Source organism: Asterias rubens, chromosome 3, assembly GCF_902459465.1.
Source record: "Asterias rubens chromosome 3, eAstRub1.3, whole genome shotgun sequence".
Lineage (NCBI taxonomy): Eukaryota > Metazoa > Echinodermata > Asteroidea > Forcipulatida > Asteriidae > Asterias > Asterias rubens.
This window is the reverse complement of record NC_047064.1, coordinates 6,496,925-6,508,924: the sequence shown is the minus strand read 5'-3', so window position 1 is coordinate 6,508,924 and position 12,000 is coordinate 6,496,925. Positions and strand designations below refer to the sequence as shown.

General features: G+C 38.4%; 1 protein-coding gene across 1 annotated transcript in view; it reads left to right on the top strand.

Moving 5' to 3' along the window:
* The window catches only part of LOC117287932 (monoacylglycerol lipase ABHD2-like), a 29,447-nt gene extending 19,688 nt beyond the window's left edge, over window positions 1-9,759 (top strand). Inside the window, exons 5-9 of the mRNA XM_033768568.1 lie at window positions 1,791-1,958; window positions 4,352-4,535; window positions 5,526-5,744; window positions 7,213-7,282; window positions 7,751-9,759. Of these exons, the coding sequence (XP_033624459.1) occupies window positions 1,791-1,958; window positions 4,352-4,535; window positions 5,526-5,744; window positions 7,213-7,282; window positions 7,751-8,002 (893 nt within the window). The 3' untranslated portion in view covers window positions 8,003-9,759. The remainder of the gene's footprint in view (window positions 1-1,790; window positions 1,959-4,351; window positions 4,536-5,525; window positions 5,745-7,212; window positions 7,283-7,750) is intronic.
* The last annotated feature ends 2,241 nt before the right edge of the window (window positions 9,760-12,000 follow it).

Below are 12,000 nucleotides of genomic sequence, written 5' to 3'. Positions count from 1 at the left end.
TTTTAAAATGTGCGTCGCCGACGGATCGTTAAAATCGCAAACATTTAATTGCAAAAGAATTTCTTTTACACAACCGAATTTCAAATCAAGAACCTATAAAAATGGTTTTTGGTGAGAAAAAAAGCATTTTCAAGGGCAGAAATAAGGGATAAGATCGTCCAAATAAAAAAATATTGTTGCTATTATTTTTTCCCCCTTTCTTTTTCCGGAATTGTAACAAAATCGCAGGCGAACCCAAAATTGTTTGAATTGTTTGAGCTTTACATTCCTTATTTTCCCTTAAACCTATTATTAAAAAAAAAGAAGGAAAAATCACACAAAAGTAGCTCACTTCTACCTGGAAAAATAGGTGTCAGAAATGCATCAGAGACCACCACAGAGCTTCTAAAGTACCCAGAGCTCCCAGGGCCCTTAAGGGGGCCCTGGACCCCGGCCATAAGGGACTTCGCGCTTCGCACACAAAAATGATGGAATATTGACATTTCCAATCAACTGAATTTTTTCCTGTTTTTTTTATCATCACCCATTCTCATGCCTGCAGTAACCACAGCTTTGGCTACATGTACATCAGCCATGCAGTTTGAAGCTCCATATTACATAACATAGTATTCTTACTGGCTGTGGCTCTATCAGCCAGTCTGATTCTCTACACGAGACTGGATAAACACAGGCTCCTTAGCAGCTTTGGCTACATCAGCCAGTTTGAAGCTCCATTAACACAGTATCTTTTCCGACCGGCTATGGCTCTATTAGCCAGTCTGAATCTATTTACTGGACTGGATAAACACAGGCTCCTTTGCAGCTTTGGCTACATCAGCCAGTTTGAAGCTCCATATTACAATAACACAGTATCTGTACCGGCTATGGCTCTATCAGCCAGACTGAATCTCTACACGAGACTGGATTTAAACACAGCTACATGTAGGTCCTTTGCAGCTTTGGCTACATCAGCCAGTTTGAAGCTCCATATTACAATAGCACAGTATCCGTATCAGCTATGGCTCTATCAGCCAGTCTGAATCTCTACACTAGACTGAATAACTGAAGGCTCCTTATTTAAGCAGCTCTGGCTACATCAGCCAATTTAAAGGTCCATATTACAATAACACAGTATCCGTACCGGCCATGGCTCTATCAGCCAGACTGAATCTCTACACTAGACTGTATAACTGAATGCTCTTAATTTAAGCAGCTCTGGCTACATCAGCCAGTTTGAAGCTCCATATTACAATAACACATAAATCAGCCAGTTTGAATCTCTACCATTGTCTACACTGGACTAGATAAATAAAGGGTCCTTAGCAGCTTTGGCTACGTACGTTAGCCATTTTGAAGCCTAATAAACAGGCATGCAACTCTTCCGCGATTCCGCGGAATTCCACGTTTTTTATTAATGATAACCGCTACTCAAAAACAATTTTTAAAAAAATAGTCTTCTTTTTCTTTTATTTTTTTGTTAGCCTAATATATGCCTGGCAACAACAATGTACAATTACAATCATGTAAAATGAGCCTAGTACATGCTCACAATGCACCTTAGAGCATTATAAACCTCAACATTTTCTAGAGTACCATTGTGGGTCTCATGTACCATGGCCTGTATTGTATACATTAAAACAGTATTTTTACCGGCTGTGACTCTATTAGCCAGTTTGAATCCCCATAATACTGGACTGACTATAACTGGGTCTATTTACAAATCAAACAATTTGTAAGCACTGACTAACGCCTGTGCGCTGTCTGCGCACTATGATGATGATAGTAACTTTGAGTTCTTGTGTCTTTTGCAGAGGATTATACAGTATGTGTAGTGCCAGGGATTGCCAACAACAGCGAGAAAGCTTACATCAGAACATTTGTAGATTATGCACAATCGAATGGTTTCCGGTTAGCAGTCCTCAATCATCTAGGATCACTACCTAATGTGCCTTTGACGTCTCCACGGATTTTTACTTACGGTAAGCACACAGGCCTGGGAAATCTTAGCTTTAAAACAGATCTGCTTTTTTATTCATCAGGCTGATTTTTTTTCCCGTTTTTTTTTTCTTTTTCTATTTTTTTTTCTTTTCATAATTTTTTTCCCACATTTTTTTTAAGCGTTTCCTTATATCAGCTTGACATGCCTTATTTAAGCTTGGCAACAATAATTTTGTGAACAATAATTCAAGATAATGTGAGATAAGCGTAGTTACTGGATGTATGGGGTGCCCTAATTCAACCAGCGTAAATGCGTAAAGCGCGCTTAACTTCTACCCCTGCTTAAAGCTGGGGTCGAAATTGCCACTTGCCTGCTAGCTTGGGACTACCAGATTAAAGGAACACGTTGCCTTGGATCAGTTGAGTTGGTCTTTGAAAAGCGTTTGTAACCGTTTTTTATAAAATGCATATGGGTAGAAAGATGTTTTAAAAGAAGAACACAATGATCCACACAAGTTAGCCTCGAAATTGCGTGGTTTTCCTTACTGTGGAACTAACACGGTCAGCCATTTATGGGAGTCAAAAATTTGACTCCCATAAATGGCCGACCGTGTTGGTCGGCGAGGTAAAAGGAAAACCGTGCAATTTCGAGGCATATTTGTGTGGATCATTGTATTCTACTTTTACAACATCTTTCTACCCATATGCATTTTATAAAAAACGGTTACAAACGCTTTTCAAAGACCAACTCGACCGATCCAAGGCAACGTGTTCCTTTAACAGCCATGTTACCCATTTTTACCAGTTTGATAGCCCGGCGGGCTAGTGGTGTTGTAAAATGAAGTACTTTCGGTGACCAATGACTCAAGGCGTAATGTTTTTCGGGCTACCAATCATCAAAACTACTGACAAATTCTGGGCTACTAGCCCTCCTGACTACCATGAAATATACCAAATTTTGACCACTGTGTAAGGTTTGTTTTTTTATCAAAATGTCAATCAGGAAATTGTAAATGGGGAGCAAGGTATTGTCACAACTTCCTGGAATTACCCATCAAGGCAACTTTGATTGAGGTTTTGTTTGCATCAAGGATGGGTCAGGGATATAGAAACTTCCTGGAATTACCCATCAAGGCAACTTTGATTGAGGTTTTGTTTGCATCAAGGATGGGTCAGGGATATAGAATATTTTGTATCCTCATACCAATGTTATAAGCACTGTTTAAAGGAACATGTTGCCTTGGATCGGTCGACTTGGTCTAGGAAAAGCGGTTGTAACTGTCTGTTATAAAATTAGAAGTTAGAAGTAGAATCAGGCCTAAGTACAATATAATGATCCACACAAGTTTCACTCGAAATTGCGTGGTATTCCTTATACCTCGTCGACTAACATGTTCGGCCATTTATGGGAGTCAAATTTTTGACTCCCATAAATGGCCGACCGTGTTAGTTTGCAAAGTAAACGGAAAACCGCACAATTTCAAGGCAAATTTGGGTGGATCATTGTATTCTACTTTTTACACATCTTTCCAACCATTTGCATTTTATAACAAACGGTTACAAACGCTTTTCAAAGACCAACTCGACCAATCCAAGGCAACGTGTTCCTTTAATTACTAAAGCCTGGGTGACTAGTGCGACTAATGTCAAAGTCGCAATTATTGATTGCTTAAAGTTGAGTAATGCAGCTACTTGATTTAACGTGCCACCTTGACTCCAAACATAGTGGTGACGACCTGCTTGGTGAACTAATTTTGTCGCCCACGACTATTCACAAAGACATAATTTACTTATGAAACACAATCAGACATGAGTGACACTTTCCTTCGTGACCAGTGTTGAAAGCGAATGTATTTGAGGCACCACTGTTCGAGTAGTTAATTTTTCTTTTCGCCAGGCTTAATGATCACTACTTTTCAGGTCCCGTATGGAAATGGAAAAACCCACAGACTGCTTGTGTGGGATTTGAGCCCAGGACTACCCCCCCCCCCCCCCCCACCTTCACCATGAACAGATATCTAAATTTAATGTTGTAATAAGCAGCAGAGACCGCAAACAAAACTGCTTCATTAGTCTTGATTCGGTCTACTTTGATCTGTGGATGCTATAGGATCACTTTCTCTTAGTGTGACGTAAAGGCACTAGACCCTATTGGCATATTGGTAATTACTTAAAATAATGTTTTGCATGAAACTTATTTGAGAGCACCAAACTCAAGCAGAGTATGGGTTCGAGTCCCAGTTCTGACACTTATGTCCCTGAGCAACACACTTAATTGCTTCTCTCCAACCAGGGGTGAATGGGTACCTGTTATGGCAGAGATGAGTACAAGGGGAAGTGCTTTGAGATGCCCTTCGGGTGTATAAAGTGCTTTATAAAAACCGATTTATTATTATAATTATTTTATTATTATTATTATTATTGCGTTAAATAGGAGACACGGAGGAGTATAGTGTAATGGTAGACCACATGAGAGAGAAGTTTCCACACAGTGGTTTCATCAGTGTAGGATTCAGCATGGGAGCTAATATCATCGTTAAGTACCTGGGGGAGGAACCAAAGAGGCAGAACATGTTCCTGTGTGGGGTGTCTGTCTGCCAGGGATACGACATTACAAAGTAAGCTCCTGTTTGTTATTATTTTCATTGGAATTCAAAAAGCAAGGAGCAAGTTTGAGTGTTGACCACGATTAACTAATGGTTGATTATTTTGACTCAAACCCAGGGTCAAGTTCTCGCAGGGATAATGGTTAACAAGTGGGTGTTTAGTGACATACGGACATAATTCGCTGGATTTTTGTTTATTCAGAAACGTGACCACCTTTTGGAATGAAATTTTCTTGTTAACATCTACATTTATTGGAAGAAAAATAATCAACGGTTCCAAAAACAAAAGGCAACTGCTTTAAATACAAAGATTTTCATGTATTTGATTCAAGCAATTGCCTTCAAAGAAAAACAGCCCTGTGAGCAAAATATTAATTGAGTTGACGATGCCTTTCACATAGAAGTATTGTGGCTGAGTGGTTATGAGTACTGAGTTCAAACTCCGGTGTTTACGATCAGCAAAGTGTGGGTTTGAGTCCCAGTCGTGTCACTTGTGGCCTTAACCAAGACACTTACATGTAACCACTGCATGCTTCGTCCTTCGGATGGGACAGCTTAAAAGCTGTTGGTCTTGTGTGTTGTGTAATGCACAAAAAAAGAATCCAGTGCACTTATCGAACAGAGAAGGGGTTAGCCACGATGTTCCTGGCTTGCGTCACAGCACCTTGCCATTGCATGGTGCTAGTTTAAAATGAGTTGAGCTCATAATTCAAACATAGTCCCACATACCTTACAGCATGTGTACAGAAAGCACCTTGAGCTTCACTGAGTGACGGATATGCACACTATATAAGAAGCCACTGTTATGAGGCCGTGTCCGAATTAGCGGCTACAGCTACGGCTATGGCTAGATTTCCGCGTCACCATGTGTTGAGGTATAGGACATCCTTAGCAACAGCTGTAGCCAAAGCCGTAGCCGTCAATTCGGATTTGGCCTTATTTTCATGTTTGAGAAATAGTCAATTTCATTTGTTTTCTCCATCACAACCCTGTTTTTCACAGAGCAACGGATGTACTACATGAATGGGAGAACTGCCGACGTCTCTATAACTTCATGATGGCTCAGAATATGTTGATGCAGATACGACGCAACAGCAGCATGTTGTTTGGTGACCAGGCTCGCACCTACTGGAGGTCAAGAAACAAGGAACCAATCACGTATAACGTGGACAAAATCATGAATTCTACTAGTTTGGTTCACCTGGATGAACATCTGACGCAGTAAGTTTCCTCACATACAAGTACTCACTGAGTGGGCCCAGTTTCATGGCTCTGCTTACTATAAGCAAATAATCGGCGCTTCTAGAAGCACGGAATTCTGTGCTTGCATCAAGCAGATTTCACCAGTTAGCAGGGAATTTTGGCTTGTTCGTGTGCGTAGTCCATATTACCAGGCATTCTATGCCTACATAGCTAGCGTAGCGAATGATGATTGTAAGCGCAGAATTCAGCGGTTAGCAGAGCCATGAAAATTGGGGCCCAATTTCATAAAATTATTAAAATTTACCGAGTCGGTTTCCCTCATTTTTATTACTGATATTTGACATAATTGCTTGATATTATTTGTAGTGTTTCATCTTTTTGTGTGCTTAACTTGAATTTGTGCAATGACGTTAAATCAAATTAAATTACATTCCCCTTTCAGATTTGTAACTTCTTTGTTGTAGAACAACAGCTCATCATTTGTGTGTCATTTATTTGTAAATATTTGCTTGTTTGGTGATCTTGCATTATTAACCACAACTGTTATGGATGTGTTTTATTATGTTCAAATGTGTCTTGACAGTGATCCCTTTTTCTGTCACTCTATGAAAGATTGCAAATGATTTTTTGAGTGATTTAACTGTTCGCATAATGTTCATTATGCATTCACTTCATGTATGTGTGATTTTGTTTGTATTGCAGGCTGGCATGATTTTGGTAAATCATTTAAAAAAAAAAAAAAAAGGAAAGACTTTAACAAAAGTCTAGTTACCTTCTTATAGGTGACTGGGAATTTGAATTTAAATGTCTCTGTTTGAACCAAATGCATTTCGTGTATTTTTTATTTTATAATCGTTTACTATTGAAATGTATGATTACATAAATGTTTCATATTCTTAATTTTTGTAGGCCTACATGTAACCTACTCAGTACTCAGGAATGAAAATGTTTAACTTTCTTATTTTAAGGGCCTGATCGCTTTGATTTTCATTCTTAGAAATGAGAAACTTACCAAGTCTTTCATGGGCTTATATTTGTAAGGTGCACCATGTCAGAGACCGTCTCAGCAGAAGCAGTGCCCCCAAGTGAAATGTCCCTTTGTTTGAAACTTAAAATGTTCATTTTGCTTCTGTGTTTTGTTTATTGAACTCTTTATCTTAACTTGTTTGATATTTAAGAGGTTCCAGTCGCAGGCTTAATATCTTTACCATCGAAAAAATGCAAACAAACTTACACAAGTATTTCTTTTAGAGTAAACTGTAAATATTAGAGTAAACTGTAAACATAGAGGTTCCAGTCGCAGTCTTAATATCTTTACTATCGAAAAAATGCAAACAAACTTACACAAGTATTTCTTTTAGAGTAAACTGTAAATATTTTTAAGATAAAAAAGAAATAGTTAGAGAATTAAGTGAAAAAAATTAATTTAATTAAAAGGATTCTTATTAAAGTAAAGAATTATTTAATTGTTTGATTTGTCTTTCAGCAAAATGATTCGCAGTAGGAGCTGTGAAGACTTTTATAAAGAATGCAGTTGCGCAAGTCACATCAAAAAGGTACTTTTTACCTGTTTAGAAGATCTATTAGATAATATGAAACACAAGGAATCTGTTTAAAGTGTTTATACTAAGGCCACCTGAGGAATCTGTTGGGTTCAAAACAGTTATTAAAGACTGAAACACACTACCATGACAGGCATTATATCTACAACGGACAATAAGACCTTTAAACGAGCCTCAATTTTGTTTGCATTTAGACACCCATACAGCCTGCCCTACTTTATGGCCACTTTTACAGCAACAAAGAGGTTATTCGATACAGGTGTGGGGAGCAAAATGAGAGAATGTGCGGCTTAAAGCAGACTTAAGAAGCTTGACTGAGTTTGGTTCCGATCAGTCTATAAGCTAACACAAAGCCCTCATAAGCATCTCATAACCCTGGGAAATCCATCTATTAGTTTCTCTCCTGATAACCAGTTCCTCTCTATTTTTCCTCTATTTCCCCCCCCCCCCCTCCCCTTTCAGATTCATCTACCACTGTTGCTCCTCAACGCAGGGGATGACCACTTGATTCCAAAAAAGTATAACCTCACCCCGCACGAGTACGCAAAAGAAGCGCCCAACGCCCTGTACGTCCTGACCAAACACGGCGGCCATCTTGGATTCTTTGAAGGAGGCCTCCTGGTGCCAAACACGGTGTCTTGGATGGATAAGGCGGTAATCAGTTACACAAACGCAGTCATAGAGACGCGAAAACTAAGTCAGGCAGATATGTGATGTGTGTGTGATTTTTATTACTTTGAACTTTTGCAAAATGTATCTCCGTACTTTTCAGAGACTGAGCAGCTCGACCAAATGAGGGTAAAAGTCTCCATTCGGAATAAATTTGTGGAAAAACATATCTTTCCTGAAAAATAAGTTCACAATTTATCAAATTTGACAATTTAAAATTCACCAATACCTTGTTATATGTACATGGTACATGTATACATAATGTTCAAAACGCACATGGTGTAAATTGGAGCCCTCTCCACCACTAGCCAGTAATTTTAGCATAGGGGTAGTAAACCCACACTGGGTGTACAGGGTTTTGATAGGGGCATTACTTGTAGACGTGCGGCTTAAAAACCCATCCTAATGATGAAGCAATAATTGTTAAATGTCTTGCTTAAGGACACGTGAGGTCCGAGACTCGAATCCACACTCTGCTGATCAGAAACACAAGAGCTCGAGTCTACACACGCTTGGCCTCGATACACCACACCCATTATTGTAACTGAATTTCGTAAGCAGTCAGAAATTTACTGGCTCATGGAGCAAGTAAAATGGATGGGTGGGGGATGGTGTGTGGTGATGAACAATTTTCAATCTTCATCAAGGGTCTTCTTTCTCTCAACTTTAGAGGAAAAAATTGTTTGCGTCAGTACAATAAAATATAAAAATTGTCACTTGATGAAAACCATGTCTTTAGTTCAGTTTAAAAAAAGTGAAACAAATTTAAAAGTTTTCTTATAAGACAAGATTTATTTTTTGCAATGTCGTTGATTTAAAATGGTTGCCTAATCTCATACATGTATTTATACCAAATGGTTCATTTACTTCACAGCCAAATTAACGGAGTAGTGCCACAAGAACATGTATAGCAAGTTTTGTCAAATTCAAAGTTATTTTTATAAAATCAATCTGCAAGGTTTTCTTGAGCTTGATGGATTCAGGACTGCAGTTTAAAGTCAACAGAACTTTGCAAACGAGCCAACAGCTACCGGGCAATCTCGGTGGTCTAGTTGGTTCGACTCTGCTCTAGAATTGCAAGGGTCATGGGAGCGAATCCCACCCGAGTAATATGACTTAATAAAACATGCCTGTGAATTTTTCCACATGACTCGGGAAAGTACTGAGTATACAGTGCTAACACACATCGGTGAAAGGGTAAAACAAAATTTTTAAAGCTTTATCACACCTGAGGTTGTCTCAAAGCGCTCAATATTGTTTTTCTATAAGGTATGCAGAGCTGTGTTTGAAATGTAAGACCAATTTATTTTCAAAGCACCATAACAATTTACATGGTGTTGTGGCACAGCCTGCAGCCAACCACTGGGGCGAACCCCCTTCTCTTAATGATAAAGTGTAACTTGGCATTACACAACACATAGAACCAACGGCTTTCTGTCCCATCCAAAGGATGATGAAGCATGAATGGTCAAGTGTCTTGCTTAAAGTTTCTAGACCAAGACTCCCAAACCCATTTTTCAGAAATTAACACCAGACCTCGAGACCAGTGTGCTTGACGACTCGGCCACGACACAAATTATGTACTTTAAATTGTTGAACAGAATGCAATTCATCTGCAGCTAGTTAGTTTAATTGCCAATTTTAACTGATTACCTCCATATACTATTAACGGCACTGAACACCTTCGGTAATGATTGTCAAAGAGCGGTATTCTCACTTTATGTACTCGTACATGCATAAAATAACAGACCTTAGAAATGTGGACTCAATTGGTCATCACCCTTGTTGCACAAATTTGTGTGCTTACAGAGATGCATTGTAAAAGGTATCAGCTGAAGTCTTTTAATATTTGAGCGAGAAATTACCTTTTTCTCAAAAACTACGTTACTTCAGAGGGATCCGTCTCACAATGTTTTATACTATCAACTGCTCGCCATTTGCTCGCTAGGTTTTTATGATGAAGATTATTTGGAGTAATGACCAAAAGTGTCCAGTGCCTTAACACATCTTTAAATCTGTCTTTTTTATATTGTGAATATTAATAATTGCATTTAAAATCTGCTTCTATTTATATCTTTATATAGAAAACAAATTGAGAACAAATCATTATGGTATATTACAATAAATTATATCTTACTTTTATAGGGAATTTCAATTTTATTACAAATGCAGCGTCTTTCCGAATTTTTGTAGCCTTTACCCAATAGTTTTTTTTTTTCTATTTGAACATTTTTTATTGCATGTTGTACATCCATGTGTTTTAGACATCCACTTGTCCAAAAAAAAAACTCCTACCAATCCAAATTTGAAAATGCAATTTTTTTAACCCTTATACTATTTACCCATCAATATCATCTGCTGTGGTTTTGGAGTAGAGATGCACTACACTAACATGCAACCATGTGGTGAATACATGAACAGTACTAAATACATGAACAGGCTTAGTGCTGTGCAAAGATTAGCCACAAAACAGCATAGTTGCTGCACCATAGGCCTACACAGTACCACAACAACTATGCAGGTTTCAAATAGTTGGTCAAGTTGCTGGAAAGTGTCACAAGTGTAGGAGGGTTTTGTTGGAGGAAACATTTTTTTTCCAGAATGTAACTTCAGGACTTTCTTATTGTAAAACACACGAACCAAATTATTCTGCAATTTTGATGTGTATCGTTTAAAAACAGTGATGGTGACATTTTAATATTATCTACACAACACACTGTACTCCTAAAGGCACTGGACATGTTTGGTTACTGTCAATTCCCTATGTTCTCACTTGCAAACCTGAGAAATTTGGGGCTAAATTGGTAAACGAATTCGCAAGAGAATAGTCTGCTTTCAGATATATAATAATAGGCTTTAGCTGAAGTTTTTTATTATTTGAGTGAGAAATTACCTCTTTCTATGTTGCTTCAGAGGGAGCCGTTTTCTCACAATGTGTCAAGCCCGATGCATACTTCATGCAAATGTGACACGAATGTTGACGTCACAAATTCGCAAGGGTTGAGTTGTCGGCAACTCTCTTCTGAATATCGCAGAGAGGGCAGAGTTGTGACGTCAAAGTCACGTCAAATTCGCATCACATTCACATTCGCAGAAAGTATGAACCGGGCTGTATACTATCGACAGTTCACCCTTACTCGTTACCAAGTTATTTTGAGTAATTACCAATAATGTCCAGTGCCTTAAGTTAAATCAGAAACTAACCATTTATAACATAACTGATTAAACATTCAGTTTATCGCAGTTGTTTTGTGACTAACACTACAACTCAGTACTAAGACGAACTAACCACAGTCTGTGGAGATTTATAAACTCAGTTTAACTCAAAATTCCTTAATTTATAGATATTTAAGTTCTACCTAATAATGTGTACATTGTACATTACTTATAGAAACAAATATGAAAAACCTGTGATCTGCTCACCCGCTGGCAAAAAGTAGTCTGACACCTTGATCATGTAATGTTTTCTAAACAGCATTATTATCTGCAAAAAGGGGACCTGACCAAGACGAGCACAGTGTAACACACAGCTCTTCCAAAACAATTCTTGGCCGTACATTTGCTTAGCAGTTAAAAGTCACAATCATTTGGCGCTAAGCAGAAGTACACAGGGAACCAGTGATGACAAAGTTGAGCACAACAGTGTATGTTACTCACAGCTCTCGAAAAACTTCTTGGCCAAAATTCGCGTAGCAATGACAAATTATTCACAATAGTTTTCCGCTTAGCTGACGTAACTAGTGAACCAGGGACAAATAGTATACCTAACATGGTTGTTTGTCTGGTAGGCGGGGTCTGCTTAACGTGTTTTTGTGCTTAGTAGCTTTATAAAATTGGACTCGGTTGGCAGGCTGTTGTCATGTATTCAACTACATGTACTATTGAATACTATAAGTATACAGTTTTGTTATAGCGCCCTCATGTGAATGTTAATGTGATTACAGATTGATCAATAAATCGAAACAGTTTGATACACAAACATGGCGGGTCTCTGAAGCACATTACATGGTGTCAGAAGTGAAACACTTCAAAAGTCCATAAAA